Source organism: Argiope bruennichi, chromosome 6, assembly GCF_947563725.1.
Source record: "Argiope bruennichi chromosome 6, qqArgBrue1.1, whole genome shotgun sequence".
NCBI lineage: Eukaryota > Metazoa > Arthropoda > Arachnida > Araneae > Araneidae > Argiope > Argiope bruennichi.
This window is the reverse complement of record NC_079156.1, coordinates 75,221,657-75,245,977: the sequence shown is the minus strand read 5'-3', so window position 1 is coordinate 75,245,977 and position 24,321 is coordinate 75,221,657. Positions and strand designations below refer to the sequence as shown.

Here is a 24,321-nt window from a genome sequence, read left to right as displayed (position 1 = left end):
CAAAGTATTTTTCAATGTAGAATTGTCAATATTATTTTCACAACATTTTATAATATTATACAATATTTGGCTTTTGTAATTTTTCTAGTTAATTTTCAGTCATAAAAATTAAAATAACATAAATTATTAAGTTAAAACTAATATTTATACTCCAAAATTACATTATATATCTATATATATATGTGCCAAAATAAATTATCAAATCTTTTTTAAATTTCAGTACCTTTTGAATATTGTTGATGAGGTATTCGGCATTCACAATATTTTGGAACCTGTATATTCTTTTATAGACTGTACATCCTATATATAGTATACTGTGTATCCTTTTATAGAATATACTAGAAAATCAAGAAAAAGATATTTTTTATTTGTTTAATTTAACAGATGAATAAAATGAATAGAAATTCTTGTAAAATGTAATACTCAACTTGTTTTAATAAGTGGTTAAAGAAAAATACATAGTTGTGGTTTTTTAAAGAGTAACACAATTTTCTCTCTTCTATTTTCAAATAAAAATTCGTTATTAGAAGTTTTATTTCAATAAATTCACCCATTTTAATAAGCGTTACAGTGGGCCCTTACTGTTATCTTTGAATATCTTTATTTTAATCATATTTATTGTTGACAGAAAGAGAAAAACAGCTAAAAAATAATGAATTTAATTCTAATACACCACAATAAACAATGTAATAATGCAACAAATAATCGGAAAATATTGTAGGAGTAACTTTCTTCGTTACTTTTCCAGGGTATTCCTACGACCTTCTGTAAGAGAGGATTTCAATGTCATTACTCATTCAGTGAGGCAAATCATATTTCTTCATCATTGATTTCATGAAAAAAAATTGAAAATCCCATAAAATTGAAACAAAGAAAAATATAATTGCTAAAACATCTTAGTTAAATTCATCCAAAGTTTATAATTGAAGTCTAATATTCCAAATATATATCGCTGATGATAAAAAGTAAAAAAAAAAAAAAAAAAAGTTTTAAACATTAAGAAATGTATTACGATTTTGGGCTCATTTAAAGAATATCTATTTCGGGTAATTCTTTACAAATAAGAAAGAAATATTAAAAAAAGAACTATAAAAGTAAAATATTTCTCTATTTTATTTACGTAATATAAACTTTAAAAAAAATTGGGCGTCCTAAATTTGTTATTTCAAAAACTTCCATTTATTTGCCGTTCTAAAGACTTTACATTTAACAAAAAATTTACCAGTTGTTCTGACTCCCTATAGCAAAGCAAAGTCATTTTTTTATTGTTCGCAGAATTTGTTCATACATGTAAATAGAAATAATGTAATATTATTTCTATTATTTATTATATATTACTTCTATTATAATATTACTTCTACACTACAAACTAGAATATTTATGTGCTTAACAGTCTAGAACTGCTTTGTTCAGCAATCTTATATTTGTTTTCTCTATCTACTTTACTAGATTTATTTTGTTTATTTTTCCTTTTTTTCCTTTATACTTTCTCGTATTGGTTATATGGATATAGTTCTGTAATTGCCAAAAAATTCAAATTCGAGATTTTGACCATGTTTCAGATCCTATGTCTGCTTACTTTCTTTTGCCTATCAGCCCGTCCGTCTGTTTGTCTGTGAACATAACTTAAAACGCTTTGAACTAAAGAGATGAAATTTGGTATGCGGATTTACAATCAAATTAGGTGATTAATATCAAATTTAGAACGAAATCAATTCACAAGAAGTCTGTTTGAAAGATGTCTGTCTGTATGTTCCAGTAAAATCCCAGTAACTTCAAAACACAAAGAGCTACGTAGATAATATTTAGTGCAGAAGTTTAAAATATATTGTTACGAATCTGTGATGCTGCTTCAAAGCATAGTTGGTTCCATAGGAGGTCCCAGATCTTGGCGACAAACTTGGCGACTTGGCGAAGAATTTGGCGACTTTCGCGCCAAAATAGATTATACCCGAAACATCGAGAATTTTCCCGATCCGTCCAGTAGGAACCGAGATACGCCTCCAACGTTCCCGATTGGTTGAGAGGCTTCTAGTCCCGCCTCCTGAGACCTATGAAAGAGTAGTCGTAGTCGGAAGCGACAGAGGAGAATAGTCGGGATCGACGGTGAAGAGTAGTCGGAATCAACGGTAAAGAACTGGCCTTCCAGAGCTAAGCGGAGCAGCGACGTAGTCAAGCTAGTGCTGAACTAAGCTGTGCGCTACTGTCTGCAGTAGAGTCTTGTTGTATGCTGCTATATATTATGCTGTTGTATGCTGCACGTCTTGGCTGAAGATAATCGTCTTCTATGCTGTATATAGTTGTCGTGTTTGTGCCGTCCTGTGTGTCTTCGTGTAAATAAACGCCGTTGTTTCTTTTTTCTACTGCCGCCTGCTGATTGAGCGTTCTCCACACCATATAACTTCCACTATCCAAACGAACCCGGAAATTTCGTAACAATATATAGTTTTTGAACCAAATTTGTTGAAGGGTTGAACCGTCTGTTGATCTATATTTCAGCTTGCATGTAAACACAATAACTCCTAAATGTCAATTTTCATTTCAATCGATTATCAAAAAAGTGTCCAAAATACCTAGTTGCACGAGATATGCAGTAAAGATGCTAGATTCATCCGTAATATTTCTATTTCGTGATTATTCTTCGGTAATGGATGCAAGGTATTTGCTGCCTTAATCATAACCCCTTATTTTTTGTGAGGGGAGGGGGACAAATCCTTTATTAAAGAATATGAGACACTACTTGGGTGAAAATTATTTCATAATTCTCTAATTATTTCATAATTTTTTGTCCATAATTAATTTATGTTCTTTATGTTTTGTTTCTTTATAAGAGCATCATTTATATGCTTATATCAATAAAATGTGGATTTTAAAATTGAAATTATGTATATGTAATCATATGTACAAATTCTTTTTTCAATATTAAATTGAAAAGTAACTGAACGCAAAAGCAATTGATAATAAGATAAAAATGATAATTGATAATAAGATAAAAAAATGCAGTTCAGATACTTTAATAGCATTCTCAAGCATTGCATTCTTAATTCAAGAGATGAAATCAGAGCCGGATAATATAAAAGAAAAGGACGCTTTCTACTACAATATGTATGAGTATAAGTGTATGCGTGCCCATATCGAGTTCTATCTTTGTTCACCTTTATTCATTTTTCTTAATTATTTTGCTTTTTATTTATTTATAATTGTAATTGTTCCGTGTACAAATTGAATTCTTTGCTGCACTTAATTTTGTAAGTCTCATGTCCATTTGCAGTGAACGAAGAATAACTAATGTTCATTGAATAAATAAGTGCTATATTGCCATTTACATTCGAAACTATATTCAACAAACGACTATTCCTTGTTGAGAAGTGCGAATTTGAACTTCAGGCGATGAACAATTCAGATTAAATAATTTTTGAAAAGTAGAAACAAAATTTTAAAGCTAACCTAAGAACAAAGCTAGCCTAAATAATAACAAAATGTTATTATTGAATGTAAAATTGTTAATTAGAGAATTATCGAATATAAGAGTATTTAACATTTATAATATTTTAGATTTGCAAACAGTAATATTTAAAAATTCTCCATGGAATCATAGAATAAATGGTTTCTAATTTCACTATTTATTTTAACAAACTGGAACTAAAATAATTTTAATGGTTTATGTTTTAACGATAAGAAAAAATAACTTACTGTCTCGCTTTTACCAGAAAGATGTTTCATTTTTTTTATCCGAGACTGAAAAAAATGTGTTTATTAAAATATATATTTCATATTGTATTGCAACTGCAAAACTTTTATATTATCATTTACCTTTTAATGACGTTAAAATAAATTTAATGAGAAATATTCCTTAAATGATAAATCATTTTTAATTATAAAATATATTAAATTAATCCATATGTCTCGACTGTTAAAATCACAGTCTAAATTAGAATCAAAAGGTGTTTTTTTTTTTTAAGATTATGAAACTTAAAAATTATTATACATAAGAATAAATAATTTTGACAAAATCGACAAAGTCAACAAAGAATAGCAAAAAGTTGTTTATTTACAAAGGCCTATTTAAAAAATGTTAAGGACTTTCTTGATTTTCATAACGTGGAAAAAAATTAAAAGAATAGCTATGTATTTCTTGGTTAACAATTTTTTATAATGTCCAAATTGTCCTATGAGCATTTTTCTAATAAATATTTATATTCTTAACGTTTTTTGAATTGATTTATGAAAAATAGAGCAATTTTTTAAAATGTAATTGTTTTAAATTCTTTAAAAATTGAAAAAAAATGTGTCAAATAAATGTAAAGCGTGAAATTAAATTTTTAAATACTATAAATTATTTGTAATATATATTTTTTATTTTAGGACACATAAAACTAAACATGGAGTTTTTTTTACACATATTTAGTTGCGTTTTTTGGTTGAGGTAATATAGAAAAAAATTTTAGGATTGAAAGTTAATTACCTTAAAGATCTAAGTTAATTTTCATTGAATAAACACCAAGATTCATAAATTTCATACTAATTCTGCTTTAAAAGATACTCATCAATAGATTGATTCAGATTTTCAATAACGATATTCAAAATTTATTTCTAAGAACAAAATAATTTCATTTTTTTATCTAATAGTATTGATTTTTAGAAATTATTTAGTATGAAGAAATGTGAACCAAAAAAATATTAGTTTCCTATATTATGAGTCTATGAAGCATATTATGAGAATTATTTTAAAGTACAGATAACAGTTTTATTCATTCTCTTTGCAAATATGAGTTTAAAGTAGGTAACTACATTAAAAAGTCGATTTTGGGGAGGGGAGAATTACGAATTTTTTAATTTAATATTCTTAATGTTTGATGAAGTTTCTTTATATAACCATCGTTTGAATTTTGCTTCTAAATCTATTTTTTGGGAAGTTACACTGATTTATACATTTGCATATAAGTATGTTTTACTGCTATTTTGCATCTTTAGATACCGTTTTCTCAAATTCTAATCTTCGGTAGAATTACCTTATGAAAAATTTCATAAATTAAAATCTATTGAATACTTTTTATTTAAATTTGTTCTGCAGTTCTTGAACTACAAAATAAGCAATCTATTCATTTAGAAATATTTTATAATTTTTCTAATGCTTTACAATGTGAAAAAAAAATTTGAAAATTTCATATGATTTATAACTCGAATTCCAATGTTTAAAGAATGGATAGAAATAGTTCATTCTTTTTTTGTTCAGGAACTAGAGAATATATTTCTTAAGCTATCTGCAAAATTTTAAGTAATTCATTTGATAAAACTTTAAATTACAAGATTTTCCTTTATCCTCTTTTTTTTTTCCCCCTCCTTTTTTACCAATTTTTAAAAAGCTTTTCTCTCTTATCTGATATATTTTGGTTTGAAAGATGTTTTTTAATCTTTTCGTGCAAAAATTCAAAAATATTTCTATTTTAGAATATTTTTCAAAAAATTCATCGCTGATGTAATCACATATCTTAAGATACTTTTTTTATATGTCATATTTCTTTCTGTTAATGACACCCTGGGTAAGCATGAAATGATATTCATATGGGCGAACTATCCCAAATCTATTTGTGTTGCTTGTTAATAAATGGCACAGTGAGAACACTACTGCTCCTTGCATTTCCATTCAAAATTATGTCGGTTTTAAAATGAAATTTTTTCTGACATTAGGAACAAGTAATTTGCTTTTGTTTTGTTTTTATTTTGAATTAACTTTTTTATCATTATTTGTGGCAATGTCCTTCTAGAATTAGAATGTATACAAAATTTTATATTTGAAATACTTTGAAGCTGTGAGAAAAACATGGAAAGTTTTTCTTCATTGCATCGATACTTAATTGATAAAAAAAATGCAAACTGATATTTAAAAATAAATTTAAGCTCAAATTTTATTTAAATTGTGCATTTTTACTTTCTTAGTATGTCACGGAAATTTCTTAAATTCTTGAAAATCGAAAGTATGCCCAAATTTTGTACAAAATAATTACGAGTTTCTAACATCCAGTTGTGCATGTCAAAAAGATATTAATGATGTTATTTCTGTAATTTTACAAGATTGTTAGAATGTCAATTGTATTAGGGTATAGTAGTAAAAAAAAGGTTCTACCTCATGCAACTTCCTGGATAGGCCTCGCAATAACCATATATGGGTTCCGCACAGTTCTGAAACCAAAAAAAAAAACAGAAATATATTTGTTTTTTAGCTGAAATCTTCTGGCATAATCCATGCATTTAAAGAACTCAGTAAAAACAAAACAACCACAAAAAAACAAACATTCAAACCCCAATCTTGATGTAATTTCGTTAATTTTCAATATAAAAACTCATTAATAGAACCGCCAACAGTGTCCGTGTAACCCTTCTGACCAAAGAAGGAACTCAAAAATAGAGAAATATCAAAGAAATAGAAAGAAATTTCTCTTTGAGAGAAATTCCAAAAACATTACCTCAATATATAATCGCTATGAGGAAAACACAGCGATAAATTCTTCCAGCTCCATACAATATACCGATTTCGCTTAGTTTTTATTATGATCTTCAAGTATTTCAACAATTTCCGCTCTCTCCTTCGCCCATATTTTTGAGAGAAATCTCAAAAAAAAGCTATTTCGTTATACTTTCTCTCTGGGGAGAAAATCTCTCTGCTGAAAGTTTCGCCAGTTTTTATTTCATTTCAAAGCTCTTGGTATCTTTATATGACATCAAAGGTTATCTGCGCTCTACCGCCTTTCGTTTTTAACAGATATTACAAAATGAAATCTTGACACATCCCCCAGCCTCTACAGCTGGTTCAATTTCGCCATTCTGTGTGCATAGCTGATTAGTCTGAATAATGTACGCTTATTTTGAAATTATAATTTATCTTTCAAGCAACTTTTTTGCTGTGATAAGATGTAGATATCAAATGGGTAGAATGCTTGGACTAATAATATGGAGGAAGAAATGCTAGTCGCCGAAAGCGGCTAGTAGTATTTATTTAGCAAACAATGTAATATTTATATTATCTGCTATTGATTTTTGATTTTGCTTATGATTTCTCTTTTTAAATGATTCAGAGCTCTGACACGATATTTTTTGAGAGGATAAACTATATTTATAAATGAATTATTATTTACATTTTAGCCAAAAAAATGCATGCAGTGAGAAATAAGTTTGAGAATGTTCGTATTAAGTTTATAATAATGTGATCAGCATTTTCCATCGTTTTGCTGGAGGATAAATGTGGGTATACCGAGAAAGAGAAATGCACCCTCATACATTTCTACCATTTCAAGAGAAAAAAGGTATGATGATTTTACAAAAATGCGAAGGTGCACGTTATGCTCTTGACTTGGGCTGATTCGAAATTCTGCCGATGCAAGACGAAAACAGATGATGGGATAATGATAATGAGAAATTATCAATTTAAAAAAATACTGCATGTGAAATATCTGGTTGAAATTTTGATATAAGTCGCAAAGGCAGGAAAAAGCAGGTTTTCTATGCTAGGAAAAAGTATTAAGGTTGTTGTTGCATAACAAAACATTATTTTTTATTTTGAAATAACTTTTTTTAAAAAAAAGCACTTTTTTTTACATTATTGTCCTAAGAACATTTTATATTTTAAGAGTGTTTTTTTATAATGTTGCAATTCGCATTCTACATGAAATTGTCAAAAAAAAAAAAAACATAATTTGTAGATGCCTTAAAACTACTGAAAAGTAAAAGTGATGAAATACTAAATTAAAATCTGTATGCAAATTGTAGGTTTTGTTTTGGTGTAAGAGGAGCATGTCTCGGAGTTTCATTCTTAATGTTTTATTATTGGTTACACTGCATTACTCGATTGGATCATGTTTTTCGCTGATTGATGCATATGGTGTAAGTTTGGCTAGAGGTATTCCGTGACTGAATAAGTCTATCATACATCATGCCTATTTCCAAGCAATAGCAATATAGAATCCATGGATCTTCAAGATTGGATTTATGAAGATTGTTTGGAAAACACCCAAGACCTATGAAAAATAAAATCCCTTTATATTTTCAATTAATTGATTGCATGCTTGCATTACAAATTATAAAAGAATCTCCGGGTACCATCATGATCTCAAGTCTTTTGCCAGGTAACCTTCTGAGGCATGGATTTTTTATGATTAATTTTGCCAGTTTGGTGTTTCAGATAAATTATCATTTTCTGCGGTTTAACCACTGTGTCAGCTTCTATTTCAGTGTAACAAACACGTGATTTGACTCAGGAAGTTCTCATGTAAAGATAGAGATTATAATTTTCTGGATAGTAATTCTGAGACTTTTGGGTTGTTTGTAGCTTGGTTGTCCATTTTAATAGTCAATTGGCGAATAGGGAAAATTAAAAAATGTGCTCTATATCTTTGTGAAGATTGAGATTTTAAGAGAGACCTTGGTATACCATATGTGAGATTTGTTATCGATTTTAATTCGGAAGAATATCGCCTGCCCTTTCTCTGTCTTCGATCCGTTAATCTGAATTCTAAGATCACTGTTGTTCCCTGTCTGTTTTCAAAGTTTGGATTCAGATTTTCGAATTGGTTTCAAATTTCTAATGAGTTTGCTAACTATTCAGTAGTTTTGCTTCGATTTCTATGGATTTGATGTGTATGTTATTGTTCTACAGAGAAAGTCTATAGAATGCTGTTGGTTTCTCTTTAAAATCGAAAGTGTAAAGATAATCTGCGTAGTTGTAATAAGGTTTGTTTTTTATAGGCTTCTGAAATTTCGAGGAGGAAGGGTCGCTATATTGTAGAAAGTTTTTCTTGCAGTATGTTGGTTCTAAATACAAAGCAATTGTTTTATGTGCCAGCTCTCGTTCAGTTATTGTGTTATAAAAGACCCTTCTGAAAATAAGCCAGTAGGTAAATACTGTCCAATTATTCCTCTAACCGTCGTGTAGATATGTTCATGTGTTATTAACATAGTTTAGAGTATACCTAATCTCTTTGCCAATTATTGATGGTTTGCTTACATCACTTCATTATCACATATTTTATTAAAACGTGCACATATGAGTGTGTTGCGAAATTCTCAGATTTGATTTCAATGATTGCACAAATATTTTATTCATATAGTCAGAAAAATTTTCGGTATATGCAATTTTTCCATCATAGATGACAAATTTGCATTTATTCTTTAATCGAATCTAATTTAAATGAATGTAATTCAAACGTTCTCTAAAGCGCATGCGAGAGTTTCTTTATTTTTTTCAAAGTTAATAATAAGCACCTTAAGTTTTGAAAATGACGAATAATTTTTTAAAATCTAAAACTCTAAAACGAGAGAGAGCTAAAAAAAATGCAAGACATTCAAATAATTGGAATTATTTATAAAAAATAAAGTACTATCTCTTACCCCAGCTTTCGCAAACGCCGGTGTTTCATCTGAGCCTAGCTGCGAAGCAGATTGATTCTAAAAAAAATGGATAAAATTCTTTTAAAAAAAGTGCCTCTAAACCCAAAAATTATTTAAAACAAAAAGGTCGTTCAATTACATCAAATAATTTCTTGGTGAATTGGCGACTTGAAACTTACACTAAGGATTGAACTTATGATTCAGAACTGGATGACAATACAACACTAATTCTTTCTTGTTTTTTCGTTCGGTATAAATTTTATAATCGATAAAAAAAAATTCTCTACCGATAGAGTCATGCTGTTAGCTCATCGTGAATTTAGTTCAGACTCTACTGAAAAGTTTCACTCTCACACAATGCTAAAAAGCAAAAAAATAATAATTTAAATAAGAAATTATTATATTAAATTTTTAATAGGGAATAAAAAGTATAAAATAATTTCTCCTTCCTCCATATAGATTTTTCTGAACATTTGTAATTTTGAATTCTAACCATGCTGCAGCGTTACGTTGATTCATTTTAAGAAAACTTTCATTCCTGCTAATAATTTTAGTTTTGTCTCGAACATTGAAATCAGTTCGACAGCGGTGCCAAGTCTCGGATAAGGAAATAGAGGGTTTCAAGTTCGAGACCCAATTCCATCGAAGAACCGTCGTGTAAGCGGGTTTGGTGCACTTTAAATCCATCGGGGTCATATGTCATCTTAGTGGTGTGGTGCAGATATTTGGAGCGGGGCGTGCGAGCTCAAGTGTCATCCTTATTCTTTGACCATGATTCAAAATTACAAGGTCCATCTCAAAATAGCTCTAATATTGTTTTAAAACTGGAAGTTAATATAACTGAACTAAATCAAAACCACTTCCATTTTTATATTCGTTTTGCTTTCGTAATTTAATCATAGGCGGCAGTGGTTTGTGATTGTCCGAATTTTAACCTACCTGGCAGCATAGTTGTCCTTTATAACTTAATCGAAACGCTCAACTGCTGATAAGAGAAAATTAATTGCATCCCATGTAAGAAAAAATGACCGCTAGAGGTTTCCTTATAAGAGGATTGAAAAATTTCTCAAATGTGAATCGTTCATATTGGTTGGAAATAACGTATCTGTCATCTTTTTTAAAACTAAAAACATTAAACGAATATCTTTGCGTACATTTAAATATGTTGTTTCAGGTCCAGAGTATGATAATATAAAGCGAATGATAACATTAACCACGATCGCATTAAACACTGTCCACTGTAATAAGGTTTCCAGTGATTCAAGTTTCCATATTTGTGTTCCTTAATTTTGATTAAAAAAATTTCTAGTTTTCAATATACTATTAAATACTTGTTTTCGAAAACTTTATTATTTTTTATAAGTTTATAGACGTTTCTTAATATATGACATAATAGATTATTATAAAAATTATGAAGTGTTGCATTCAATACTTTCTCTCTCCTATATTTTATTACTATTTCGTCCATCTTTTAACAGATACTGCCTGTATTATGAAATCAAATTTGATAAAAAAATAAACTATTTATCGACAGCTGGGTTTTGAAAATATTGAAGTATCATACTGTCATCAGAAATTCGGTATAGAATTTCAGAACTTTGGTACAAAAAACAAATGAATGAAAATTCAAACTCAAAATTTCTTTTCTACAAGCATGACTTTTCAAAAATGAAAATTAAAACAAAATCATGTAGAAAAGAACAATTACTGAAAAAATGAAATGAAGAAAATAACTCACCAAACGTTCGGAGTATTTTTCATATAGTACACTATAGCACGGTTTCTGAAAAGAAGAGAAGCTTTAATATGTAATCGAGAGAAAGCTTTAATATGTATGATGAAAAAGATGAAGAGAAAATTTGTCCATTTATTAAAATGAGCAGATTTTCTTAATTTTATCATTTTCATCATATTGAATGAAAAGTAATGTAAAATTCTGTGTAAGACAAGTTACTGTGTTTGGCAGCAAATTAAATATCTGGCATAGGATTGGTTTGATATCCTATGTGTTGTATCACTTGCAAACTGATTGATTGATACTGACACTCGACTACTTGTACTTTCGTTAAAAAACCAAACCAAAAAAACGGTTATTTCCCCTTCGAAATAAAATCAGATACTTAAAGAATATGTAATATCAGTATTAATTGTGCCTGATAGAGTTCGAATAATATCAGTATCAATCATCATCCTCGAACTTATGTCGAGATTGGCAGATGATACTGATACATAAAACTTCATAACTCAACCAATTTTTATCAGAGAAGAATTGAACTTTTACTAATATTTTCTGTATAATTTGCGTAAGCAAATACATTAAATAGGAAAAATAAGGAAAATTTTAGGAAAAAAAATAGGAAAATAGGAAAAATATAGTATCTAACTTCTCTGAGAATCTGAGAAATTACTTAAAATTAGGGATTGCAATACCGGACCAAAAGTTCAATACCGGTATTCGGTATTTTTTAGATCTTGATACCGGTATTAATACCGGTATTAGAAATTTTAGGAAAAGAAACAAGACACGGGTGTTTCTTTGTTTTATTTACCAGTTTTATTAGAGAATGTAAATATCACAAAAATAATTTGTAGCATATTAATTATAACGGTTTATAAAGAATCATAAAAAAGTAAAGAAACATCTTCTTTATTTCAATCACAAAAAAGTGCTGTTGTTGTTTCTGATCCAAAGTGGTATAGCTGCACTATACCACCTCCATGAAACCAAAGATCTCTAAAAAGTCCAAAAACAATAGTGGATCCCTTAAAGTCACAAAAATCGTAAAATTTAAACATTTAAGAATATGATTGGGGGAGGCTTGATCTGCCTTGCACCAAGGACATTCAGCAAAGATCCTCCGTCCGTGTTGGAAGATGAGGGATTTGGTGTGTCCACTTAAAAAACGAGAGAGAGCCGTTTGCTGTTTTCTAGAGATATTAAGACGGTGACATCAATCGGGACTTTTACCAAAGAAAGGGTGAGCAGGTGGGACTCTCCAAAGTGCACAATACTCCATCTTTTTGATAGAGGAGATTTCAGAATAAGTTAGTGTTGCATCACCATGAAATATGTCTGCTTAGGCAGTCTTAGCTAAATTATCCGCTATCTCATTACAATTTAAATCAACATGTGAGGGGACCCACTGAAAGTGTATAGTGTTCAGCAGAGAACCTACCAATAATAACGTTTAGATAAACAAAAATGTGTTAACATCACTATTAAGTCTCTGGTACCATTACAAATTTTTGAAATGTGATCTTAAAAACATAATGCATCAATTGTACTGTCATTAAGCCTGGAATGTAATTTTGGGCAAAAATTATCAGCTGTCGAAAACGCTCTTTCGGCATCTACGATAGTTGGTGGTACTGTTAGCAATTTGTGATATACTTTTTCCAAATATTTACTTCTAAATACCTCATCTTCAAATAAATCGATTACTCGTCGAATGGTTTTGGATATAGCTGATTTCAGTATTGTATTTTGGTTTGTTGAATATTTTTTATTTATCGCTAATTCTAATTTTTGTTCAAGGGCCAATTCCTTTTCACTATCGACATTTATGCCATGATAATCTCCGATAACTGTACCGAATTCTTCTGAATGTGGGTACAAAAATTTTAAGAAAATTTACTATAAACTTAATCAGATTTGAATTGGTTAGTCTCTTTTCTTCTTTTTCATTTTTAAAATAATTATAATTATGTAAATACCGTAAGACATTTTCTATTTTGGTATGCCTTTCTTCTGTGCGATTTTTCAATGTAATATATAATTCTTCAGATAGTGATGTATGCTGTTCTTTCAGTGACTGCAAGATGAAATGTATTGTTGCCTTAGCTGTTAATAAATTAGAATCTCTCAGACATAATGCCTCAACAGCCAGTTTTAATATTAAGTTTATATTAAGTTATAACAACCTGTTCTGGATATTAAGTCGAATTCAGTATCTGAAAAATTAATTTGCTGGTTTAAGTCGATTATTGCTTTTTGAATTGGATATCTCAGTTTCAAAAATCGTTCCATCATTAGGAGTAAACTGCTCCAACGTGTTTTGAATCTCCTCCTAAACATCTCCTTTCATCTTTCCTCTCACTCCTATTTTGTCAAAGTAAACGCAAAGTTGTGCGCAAAAGGCTTTAACAATCCATTGTCATTCAGTATTTTATCACTTCTCTTGATTGTACGATGTAACTTTGTATTCACAGTCTAATTAATTTCGTCCATTAGGGAGACATAAAAACAAAAACGTATACTATTTTGCTATGTTGGCGATCCCTGAACAATTTAAAAAATTACAAGACAATTTAAAATATTTATATTAAATACCGAAAAATCGGTATTTAAACTTGTGAATACCGGTATTATCCGGTATACCGGTATTGCAATCCCTAAATACATCTATTACTCCTAATTGAATTCCATGTGCATAGCACAATTGCTGATTTGCACCAATCAACTTTCCAACTTTTTTCATAACTGTTGCTCCATCAGTCATTATGGATACAATATCTTTTTTCGGAAATAATCCATGTTTTCTCTAATTTAGATTTAAGAAATTAATTAGCTAATTAATTTCGCCCGTTAGGGAGACATAAAAACAAAAACGTGTACTATTTTGCTATGTTGGCGAGCCCTGAACTTATACTGGAGACAGTTTTAAAAATATTTAATAAATACAGAAAAACCGGTATTTAAACTTGTGAATACCGGTATTACAAAATTGTACAAATGGCTCAAAATACCGGTATTCGATATCCCGGTATACCGGTATTGCAATCCCTACTTAAAATCTGCATATTATCGATTAGCTAAAATAAAATCACAGCTCTCTTACACAGTTAACTGTTTCGAGCTCATCGGAAAATGCGTATCTAAATTGTCGCCAAAATTTGGCGATGACGAGTACACTCGTCAAACACAGAGTACGTGTAATATGAAATAATGTTATGAAATGACTTTTATTTTTTAATATCAATAATCCCATTTATATACTTAAACTAACATCCATATTTTCATATGAATGAAAATAAACATTAAAAAAAATCAGATGACTAATACAACACAGCGATACATTTAAGAAAAACAATTCATATTATATGCGGGTTTCTTTATAAAAATTATTAATAATCTTTTATTTGTTCCTTTGATTTCGACTTAGTCTCAAAATACATGTAAAAAAATGTATTTTAACATCTTGAAATTTACAAATATATTTTCGAGTTTTCACTAAAACTGGAATTCAATCTGCAAGTTGTCAATCTTATTACTCCAAACTCGTCATAACGCAAAATGTTGTACTTTTTCCATGACGAGTATTCTCGTCAAAAACAGTTAACTGGTAAACTTAATTTGGAGCTTTATGTATGATTGAGTTCAACTTGATATAAAGAAATAAATTATGGAAATCTTTCTAGAGATGACGCTACAAGATTATTGTTATTATTAACTGTAATTTACAACAATAATTACGATTATTAATAATAATCTTAGAACAAAGACACGAAACGAAAGGCAACATCATAAAAGAAATATTTGAGAATTTTGACTGCAACTGGATTTTAACCGATGATCTGTAACTTCCAATTGAGCCTGGAAGCTTAGCGCACTACCGGCAGTGCCCTAATTTCACACTCGAAGGTGAATTTCATTACTATATAATATCTAGCTTGTCCACTAAAAGGGGGAGAAAAATTTAAAATACCATAAACCCTTTTCCATAAACTTACCCTGTCTTCGTCTGGTATTTTACAAATTAAATCCATAGCAGCTGCAAAGTCGTAATTGAATGTCCCCAATTCACACGCGTTAAATTCATCTATGATCCAGGCCTGAGTCTATAATAACAAACTTGTAATTGTGATAAATTCTATAAACACAAAAGAGTTAATGTAATTAGTTTACAGATAAAAGTTTTTATGAGCATAAGGTTCACTATCAGCTATGGCACAAAGAATATAATTTAAATCAGTGGGATTGGCGACATTCGTTCTCTAATATTCCTTTCTTCCCGCATAAAATTAAGGCATTTGGACAAGGCCATAAATGCCACGAGTGCTCAGATTTTTGATTTTTATTTTCATATATGAAAATCGTGTGCTTCGTAGTAAAATAAAGCCGGTATTGGTGTGTTGATTGCATGCCATTGGTACACAATAGTTACAAAAGAATCCATCTTTGGAGTGGCTTTAGAGTTTTTAATAAATCTAGGAGTTTAATTGTTGACAAGAATTTTTAAAAAAATCGAATATATATGATGATGAGATGCCCGCGTTACCACTGAAAGGGGGTGCAGTAGCTTCTGAGGGTAATGACCCCTGAGCACCCGAGGGCAGAAGTCTGACTTCTAGCTCATATGAAGAGGAAGCTCACACATTCGCTTGCACAACCCCTTTTTACAGGGGGCGAGGCACATTCACACACCTTACAGATAGAACACAGATGAAGAACAGCCATGTCCGAACCGGGATTCGAACCCGGGACGCCCAGATCACGGGGAAGATGCGCTACCCCTATGCCAGGACGCCGGCAATCGAATATATATCTTCGTGGCTTTTTATTCATTTATTGATATCAAAATTTTATTTCCAGCTGATTGATTAGAATTGCAAGTAATTTATTTCCATCCTTGCGTTTTTGAGTCATCAAGTTTACATGATTAGTAAAGTACAGATAGTACAGTACAGTACAGTAACTTATAATATGCAGTAATCGTACTGTTACTAATGGTGTATTAATCCAAAATGAATTAATTTTGTATATATTTAAAAATAATTGATTCCTTAACAGCATATTGAAGCAAAATACAACAAAAATAATGAAAATAACTCTACCGTGATATCATCCTAAATTTATCATTTCAGTTTAAATTGCGTTCAGTCCTTATTACATTAACTGTTACTGCGAAAATATATTAAGTGAGATTCAAACTTCTAATTCAATATGCTTGCTTATAATGCTTTACGCTTAATTCATTTGTCTTTATTTTTTAGATAGTTTTAAATTGCGTAGTAACAATAACGAGGGCACAATTTTTTAAAAAACATTTGGCAATGCCTGTTTATATAAGTATCATAAATAAAACAATTAAAAATGATATTATAAAATAAAAATAGATATATTTTTTAATTTATAGACATTAAGTAAAGTAATTTATGAAAAAAAATTGATATCACTTGAAAACTATTTAATTCATCTATTCTTTAATCATTGAATACGATACATTATTTCTTTGAAAAATTTAATTTGTAATGATTTTGTTGAACATAAAATATGAAAAAAAAACAGATTTATATCAATTCGTTTTTGTAATTTTTTACTGTAAATAAAATACTATATTAGTTAAATATTAAAAAGTAACAACAAAATTATGAAAAATAATTTTACTTGTACTGTTATATTATAATATTATACACTGTATATAATATTCTGTATGCAACAAAATAATGAAAAAATAATTGTTATATATATATGATGCTTCAATTGTTTTAACAACTTTAAATTAAAATTATCTAAGCAATAAACGCCATGTGGATAGTAATAATGAAATTGTGAAAAGTAAATGCATATTAATAAAAAAATGAAAAACGAATTTTATATAATGCATCATATATATCACTTACTTCTTCTGTCAATATTTCATAACAGGTCTGAAATCTTTCATATAATCCTAAAAAAAATTATAAGAACTTTTAGTGATAGTTATATGCTTTAATTCAGATGCTCCACTTTAACAAAACAAGCAATAATTAATTATCAAATAATTGTTTTATATTTTTATAATCTGTGGATAAATTACAAATTTTTTTGTGAATCACACGAAAATATTTAATTTCCGCTATTCAAAAAGGATAATATCTTAGTTTATTCTAGAATTTTTTTACAGTTTCTATTTTCGTATAGAAGTGATTAATTTCATTTGTGAAGCTAAATTTATTAATTTTTTTTTTAAAAAAAGCGCATAAGAGGAAAAAGTCATCCTAACATTTTTTTAAGAATTGGCCATTAAAATTGTACCTGAAGTTATAAAACAATATTTGCAGAGTAATTCTTTTTTAATTCTATGACAGATAGGAACTTATAGGTATTTTCTGATGATCCTGCTTTTTCTTTCTGAATTGATTTTTTTTTTGTAATATAATTCAAATATCAAAGTGAAATTTTTACTAAACATTTACTTCTGGATAAAATGTACTAAAGTAAAATTCTAAAACATTTGCTCAAATTAAAAAAATAATAATAAAAACAATTCCAAATTAGCGCTTTTTTTTCAATTTGCTGCAGAGCTATTAAACATTCGATAATTCATTTTATAGGTTCTCAATATCTATAACTTCCTTATTTAAATTATTTTCTCAGATTTTATAGAAATCTGAGAACATTAACTTCTTATTAAGAACTTCTATTATCATCCTAAATTAACTTCTTATTATCTCATACTAACAACTTCTTAATTAAAGATGAAATTTTGAGTTTGAACTCTTTCTCTTTTTTCTTATCTGGTCCAAGTTCTAGGAGTTAAAATAGTGGCCTGTTTTGTATAGTCAAACCAAGAACTTAAAGCAATAAAATTTTTCTTATCTGTTTTCTTATATGTTTTTAATTACTTCAATTTAACTAATGCAGATGAATGTCATAATGTCTTTAAAATTTTTTAAATACACGTAGTACGCAGCATGTCCTAAATAAGTAATTGAATTTTGGCGCGCAGTCCACACTAGCAATGGAGAACTGTTTCACAATTTGCAACCTTATTGCGATGTTGATTTCGTACGCCTGTAGAGTATTGCGAGAATCGGACACTATAATGAAAAAAACTTCGAATGGATTCAGATACGAAAAAGACCTAACTGAAGGTTCTTCATGTCCATTCTATTATTTTAGGGTATGTTGCGTTTAAAACATGTACAGTACACTCCCGATTATCCGCGGAATTGGGTGGCGCGGCCGCCGCGAATAACAAAAATCGCGGATAATCCGAAAAAAGCTAAAAACGGGTATAGCAGAAGAGAAAACAGTCATTCCAACTTTGAAAAATCGTTTTATGTGCAATAAAACATAAAATAAACAGCAGGAAATGTTTAACTAACGCTTAATATTTTAGTATATCATTCAAAACTAACACAAAATGCATTTGGTTAATGAAAACAGAAACGTGCTTTGTACTTACGAGAGGCGTCAAGGATACACAGAAAAATTAATACATATGTACTGTTTTAATACTGTAATGTATTATGTAATTACAAAAGCATAACTGTAAAACTACACCTTTTTGAAGAAATCAATCATTTGTGTTTGCTTCTTGCTTTGGAAGCATTTTCTCTTTGCTTGGAAGCAAAAAAAAAAAAAACTTTGTGCGGCAGGCGCGGATAATCGGGAGTCTACTGTATGAAGGTTTTAGAAAGATAAGCGTATTTCCACTGGGTATAAATTACATGTCATATTATGCCGTAAATTATATCATGTAACAAACTAGATTTTTATTATTCCAATAACATACAGCGCACAGTGTATTCAAATTATTATGGTAATTGGTAAGACCTTACAACCAAAACATAAAGGGCATTTAATTTTCTTTTCTGCAGTAAGAAGTGAATATGGACAACATTTCACCGTTTCTAGCATTGTGGATGAATTGTAAGCGACTCTAGGTCCTTTCAGCACACATCATTTATCATATTTTTCAAAACAGAGATAAAATGAAATTCAGTATATACAATGTTTTCCTACTGAGATAGTATATTTTTCAAATTTTGTATCATACCTCAAAGGTAGGCTTAAATATCCTTCCTTACGCATGTGAACAGATATACCAAAATTGCAATTAATCACAGGGTGAAAATTAGCATGTGGTTTTCAAATCGGAATCATAGATTTGAATAACTTTTTGTCCAAAATCCGTCAATTGACTAGCTGTTTGATTATGTGGCCTGCATGTAAACTTATTAACTCGAAACTGTACTGAGCTTTACAAAAACAAAAACATTCGGCGCGAAATTTTGACGACAAAATTATTGCCTCGTTTCAAATAATTCAACAAATCATCAGAGGCAAGAAGTGTCATTTTAAAAATTCTATTCGATTCTATAAACGATGAAATTGAGTATAAATTTTGCAGTATTTTTATTAACCCATTAACGGCCAATTAAATTTTTTCGAATAGATAAGTTAAATCAATGCACAAAAAGTGGTTTAATAATATAATTATGTTCAAAATTTATTTTGCTTTCAAAATATTTTATATTTTTTTGAAAGAGTATTATTATAAAATGATCAATAAAACCATTTCAATAAAAAAAGGACTAAATAAGTAATAGATGTTGCTACAACCTCTAAATTGCTTATTTATGAACGGTATTTCATTATAATATAAAAATCGAACCAAACATACAATGCTTCAAATATGACAATTCTGTTGCGTTCAGCTTAAAATGAATTTCAAATGAATTCATTGTTGTAAAGAAACGGAACACAGAATACAAACTTTCATCTATATACAATATATATAATGAAACTAAATTGTCAGGTATTCCAAAAAAGTTTTCAGAGTTGAATGGTGTTCGTAAAATTTCGAAATCCCGAAATAGATACCTTGGCAGCTAATGGGTTAATATACGAGAATGGCAAATGGTGAATATTTGGGCTGGTTCTTTCTTTTTTGATAAAATTAAACACAAAATGTATCATGTGTGATAGTATAGAATAAAGTTGAAGAGATAAACTTTCCAGTTTTTTCAAAATTTTCAGATTACTTTCAATCATAATTCAGAAACGGAACATATTAAATTTAATAGTAGCTTTAATACATTTTTATTCAATTTGATTTTTTGAAAGATATTTCTTGATCGATTTTACATTTCTTTTATGATATCTTGGAATTACGAATTTTGAACACTGGTGTATTCTTTATATTATTAACCTATTTTTAAGTTTCCAGAACTAAATTATTCTTTTACTAATTTAATCTATTTTTTATTTTATACTACTGCTGCCATCTGGTAGTGGATTTGAGAATTTGATTTCAAAATTCGATATTTTTATAATAATGAATATAAAATGATTAACGAAATTAAACGATTTATTTTCTGGAGCGTTTGATAGCTAGTATAGATACGTACCACAATCGCATATTTGAAATATCATGCAATTATAAGGAATGAACCGAGCTTCTTCTGGTATTTCAGGTCTTTTTCTTGTCTCTACAATCTGAAAAAGCAGTCCTGTCGCCGCTAAAATGGCTGCAAATCCTACTAAATAGAACTGAACCATTTTTGAAACTGAAACTATATTTTCATTACAATTGATATACGCTTAAATATTATTTTTAATTTTTGCGTGCTCAGTTCAACAATGCACTTCAGTTTTTCAATGTGCAATTACGCATCCATCAATTATTAATTCAGCAGTTATCATTACTTTCCTTATCAGAAATCATAGAATAAAGCAGTTGTTCAAATGATTTCAATCCTATTGTGGAATAGACATAATGCATTAATGAATCATAGAAAATAGGAAAAAAAATTTGTATTTGATTCATAAAATTTTGTAATTTTAATTTCAATGATAAATGAATTACTTTCCCCTTGAAGTTTTGGTGTGCTAATTTCTATTTATGTTAAATTCAAGGTCATTTTTATCTTTGATTTGTTAGATAGTATCGTAAATTTCCTTTATACAATAAATATAAATTAGTTGCTCTTACTAAGAGAAAGAAAAGAATTATTTGCATAATTTTACATAATTCTTGGGCTTAACACAGGAATTCTGGGTTAAGCCTATGTGTTCTATTAAACAATGCAAATATTTAATTTTGTATTCTATTGCCAGAACTTGCATCTGAAATTAATGGAATCAATTCATGTTCTTGCCGGTGTCCTGGCATAGGGGTAGCGCATCTTCCTCGTGATCTGGGCGTCCCGGGTTCGAACCCCGGTTCGGGAATGGTTGTTCTTCATCTGTGTTCTATCTGTGAGGTGTGTGAATGTGCCCCCCTGTAAAAAGGGGTTGTGCAAGCGAATGTGTGTGAGTTTCATGAGCTAGAAGTCAGTCTTCTGCCCTCGGGTGCTCAGGGGTCTTTACCCTCAGAAGCTACTGCACTCCCTTTCCGTAGTAAAGCGGACATGGCATCATCATCAATTCCTGTTCTTTACATTCTATTGTTTTTTTCTTTTTTTCTTGTTTTTTTTTATCTTTAAAATTCCCAAATAGAATTTTTATTCATTTGTTTATTTCATTCCAAGAACTCTAAATTGATCACAGGATAAAGAATCAAAAGATTCTGGGTACTATTAAACAATGCCAATATTTAATTTTGAATTTTGCAACGGAATCTTGAGTAAATGAAATCAATTTTATGCTCAGTATTTTACAAAGGTTATTACTTCTATCAAATTTAATTTCAAAAATTTTTGTTTATAACAATGTGAAATAAGTTTGAATGAATATATTTGTGTTAATATATTTATAACAACATAAAGTGTGAAATAAGTGTGTGAATATATTTAAATCAAACTAGCGGAATTTATGCGTCGTATTCACAAGAATTTTTTTATATTAAAACTCTCGAATATATAGATCTTTGGTGTAGATTTAGCTTACTGAATTTATAAGGGAATTATGTATTATTTTTGGTACCTATTTTCGACCAATTTAAACTAAAATTTCACGCAAAAATGTAGTAGTCATTAGAAAATCACATCGAATTTCGTCGATTTAAGCTCTTGTGTTTACATGCATACAAAATTAAACTTATGGCCAACCATAAGACATATTTGATTCAAAATGTAATAAGAATCTGCATTTTTGGATGCTAAACCTGTCTACCAAATTTTATCTATGTAGCGATTCACGTTTCATAGTTGTCGTTTTCATTTGTACTCGAATAGCTGAATAGTGGCATTATTCCAAGTACTAAAAATTCTAGTGGTGTAAAATCTACCAGTGGCGCTATCCTATGAGCCAGAACTTTGACATTTTTTCCGGTGCGATAACTATGTACAGGGTGGTTGTAATTAAAGTTACCCTGTTTAGATTTACGTAGTGACCGCTCTAATGGAAGGATGTCGAAGAAACTTGATATTTAGGCTGTATGGATCATGGAAAAAAGAAATCTGCAATAAAAAAAAAATATTTTAAATTTCTACCGATAGATGACGGTTTTCATATACGATAAAGGCTGTTATGCAAATTTTGAGTAGTTTCAAAAGCCAGTACTCACTGCCTCAAAATCATTCTTCGCCATGCCGTTAGAGAAAAAAGGAAGAGCTTTACTGATAAGGTTGTTTTATCAGAATAGCAGTAATTTGTCAGCTGTACTGCGAGAATAGCGGCACTTGAAAGACTTACGGAAAGGGCCTATGTCCAGGCAGGCTTTGAAAAAGATGATTATTGAATTTGAAGAGACTGGAGAATGGGGTGTGGTACAAAGAAGAGGACGGAAACGGATTTCAAATGAAACTGCGGAAGAAGTCGCTCTTGCAGTGGTCGAAATAGCGTCCGATTCGCAATATTCTTCATTAAGTGCTCGAGGTGGCACGTGATTTAACCCTCCCTTGGTCTACTGTACAAAAGGTTCTTTGATCCATTGTAAAGTGAATCGAATTGAATGAAGCAAGCGATGAATCCTACAGACCTGGAGAAACGAAATCAATTTGATAGAATTTTTTTTTTAAAGCCAGAATAGCCATTAACAATTCATGGACTTGGAACATTTTGTGGTCGGACGAGGCTCATTTTACCCTTGAAGGAGCAGTTAATATTCAGAACTGTCGCATATGGGGTACTGCAAGTCCTAATGATGTGTATGAAAAATCTCTACATCCTGATTAGATTATTGTATAGTGTGGTTTTCCTGCTGATTTCATTCTTGGTCCCTTTTTTTTGAAGGACCTCCTCATAGCCCTCAAAGGTTACGGGTGCCCGTTATCGCGACCTTCTTCATCAGCAAGTCATTCCTGCGTTACAAGAACGAGAATGTTTAGGAACTGCTGTCTTCATGCAAGAAGGTGCACCACCTCAAATTGCTCGCCCAGTGACGGCATTGATTCGTACATACTTTGAAGATCAAAGGGAAATTTCAAGAAGTTTTCCAACTGCCTGGCCTTCGCGTTTTCCGGGCTTGAATCCCTGTGATTTCTGGTTGTAGGGATTCCTGAAAAATTGTATCTGTGGAGGAAACATACAGATTCTGCATGAATTGAAAGCAAGCATAACACGCCATGTTTCTGCAATTGACCCAGAAACCCTTCGTGCCATTGTTGAACACACCATAACACGCTTTGAACATGTGCTTGACTTAAATGGAATGCACATTGAACATATATTGTAATTAAATAAAGTTTTTAAGTTCTAAATTGTGTGTGTGTGTGTGTTTTTTTTCATGTGCCGCCTTCTCACCTGGTGGTCGAAATTGGAACTAATTTTTTTTTTATTGCAGATTTCTGTTTTCCATGATCCATACAACCTAAGTATCAAGTTTCTTCGACATCCTTCCACTTGAGCGTAAACTACGTAGGTCTAAACAGGGAAACTTTAATTATAACCACCCTGTATATCAGGAAAAATTATGTGTAAGCATCATGATTTCTATTCCTTTAAACAGACTTAGCTCACAGTAATTCAATTTTTTTCCAATTCACGGTGTTAGGAAACTTTTCTATTGTTAAGAGCAAAAAATGAATCTCATTTTATGGAAGAAATAACGACATTTTTCAGTGCGTATTTATTTATATTTTTATTAAATTCCGTGAGGGAATTTGCATTTGAACATAGAGAATAATTCTTAATACTTCACTTCCTTTAATAAAACTCAAACATAAGCTATTATATATTAATATTAATATAGAAAGCCTTAAATTCAAAAATATGCAAATCAAATGATATTTTCTTTAAATTCTTGTTTTGCCTTGAGTTATACTTCTAATGATTTCTTCAAATAT

General features: G+C 29.9%; 1 protein-coding gene across 1 annotated transcript; it reads right to left on the bottom strand.

The window, feature by feature from the left end:
• Nucleotides 1-643: 643 nt before the first annotated feature.
• Nucleotides 644-20,653, bottom strand: LOC129972624 (uncharacterized). Its single transcript, XM_056086826.1, has 8 exons — nt 20,503-20,653; nt 17,008-17,054; nt 15,115-15,222; nt 11,123-11,167; nt 9,385-9,441; nt 6,128-6,183; nt 3,694-3,738; nt 644-765 (listed from the first exon to the last, which is right to left on the bottom strand). Exons 1-7 carry the CDS (start codon nt 20,651-20,653, stop codon nt 3,729-3,731), a joined length of 474 nt encoding a protein of 157 aa, XP_055942801.1. The 3' UTR covers nt 644-765; nt 3,694-3,728.
• Nucleotides 20,654-24,321: the final 3,668 nt, after the last annotated feature.

What these genes read in the sequence shown, in the direction of transcription:
- LOC129972624 (XM_056086826.1), bottom strand. Translation starts at nt 20,653, where the DNA reads ATGGTTCAGTTCTATTTAGTAGGATTTGCAGCCATTTTAGCGGCGACA. An exon ending in AAATACCAGACGAAGACAGG is followed by an intron (nt 11,168 to 15,114) that starts GTAAGTTTATGG and finishes TCTTCTTTTCAG; the next exon opens with AAACCGTGCTATAGTGTACT. An exon ending in AAAAATACTCCGAACGTTTG is followed by an intron (nt 9,442 to 11,122) that starts GTGAGTTATTTT and finishes CATTTTTTTTAG; the next exon opens with AATCAATCTGCTTCGCAGCT.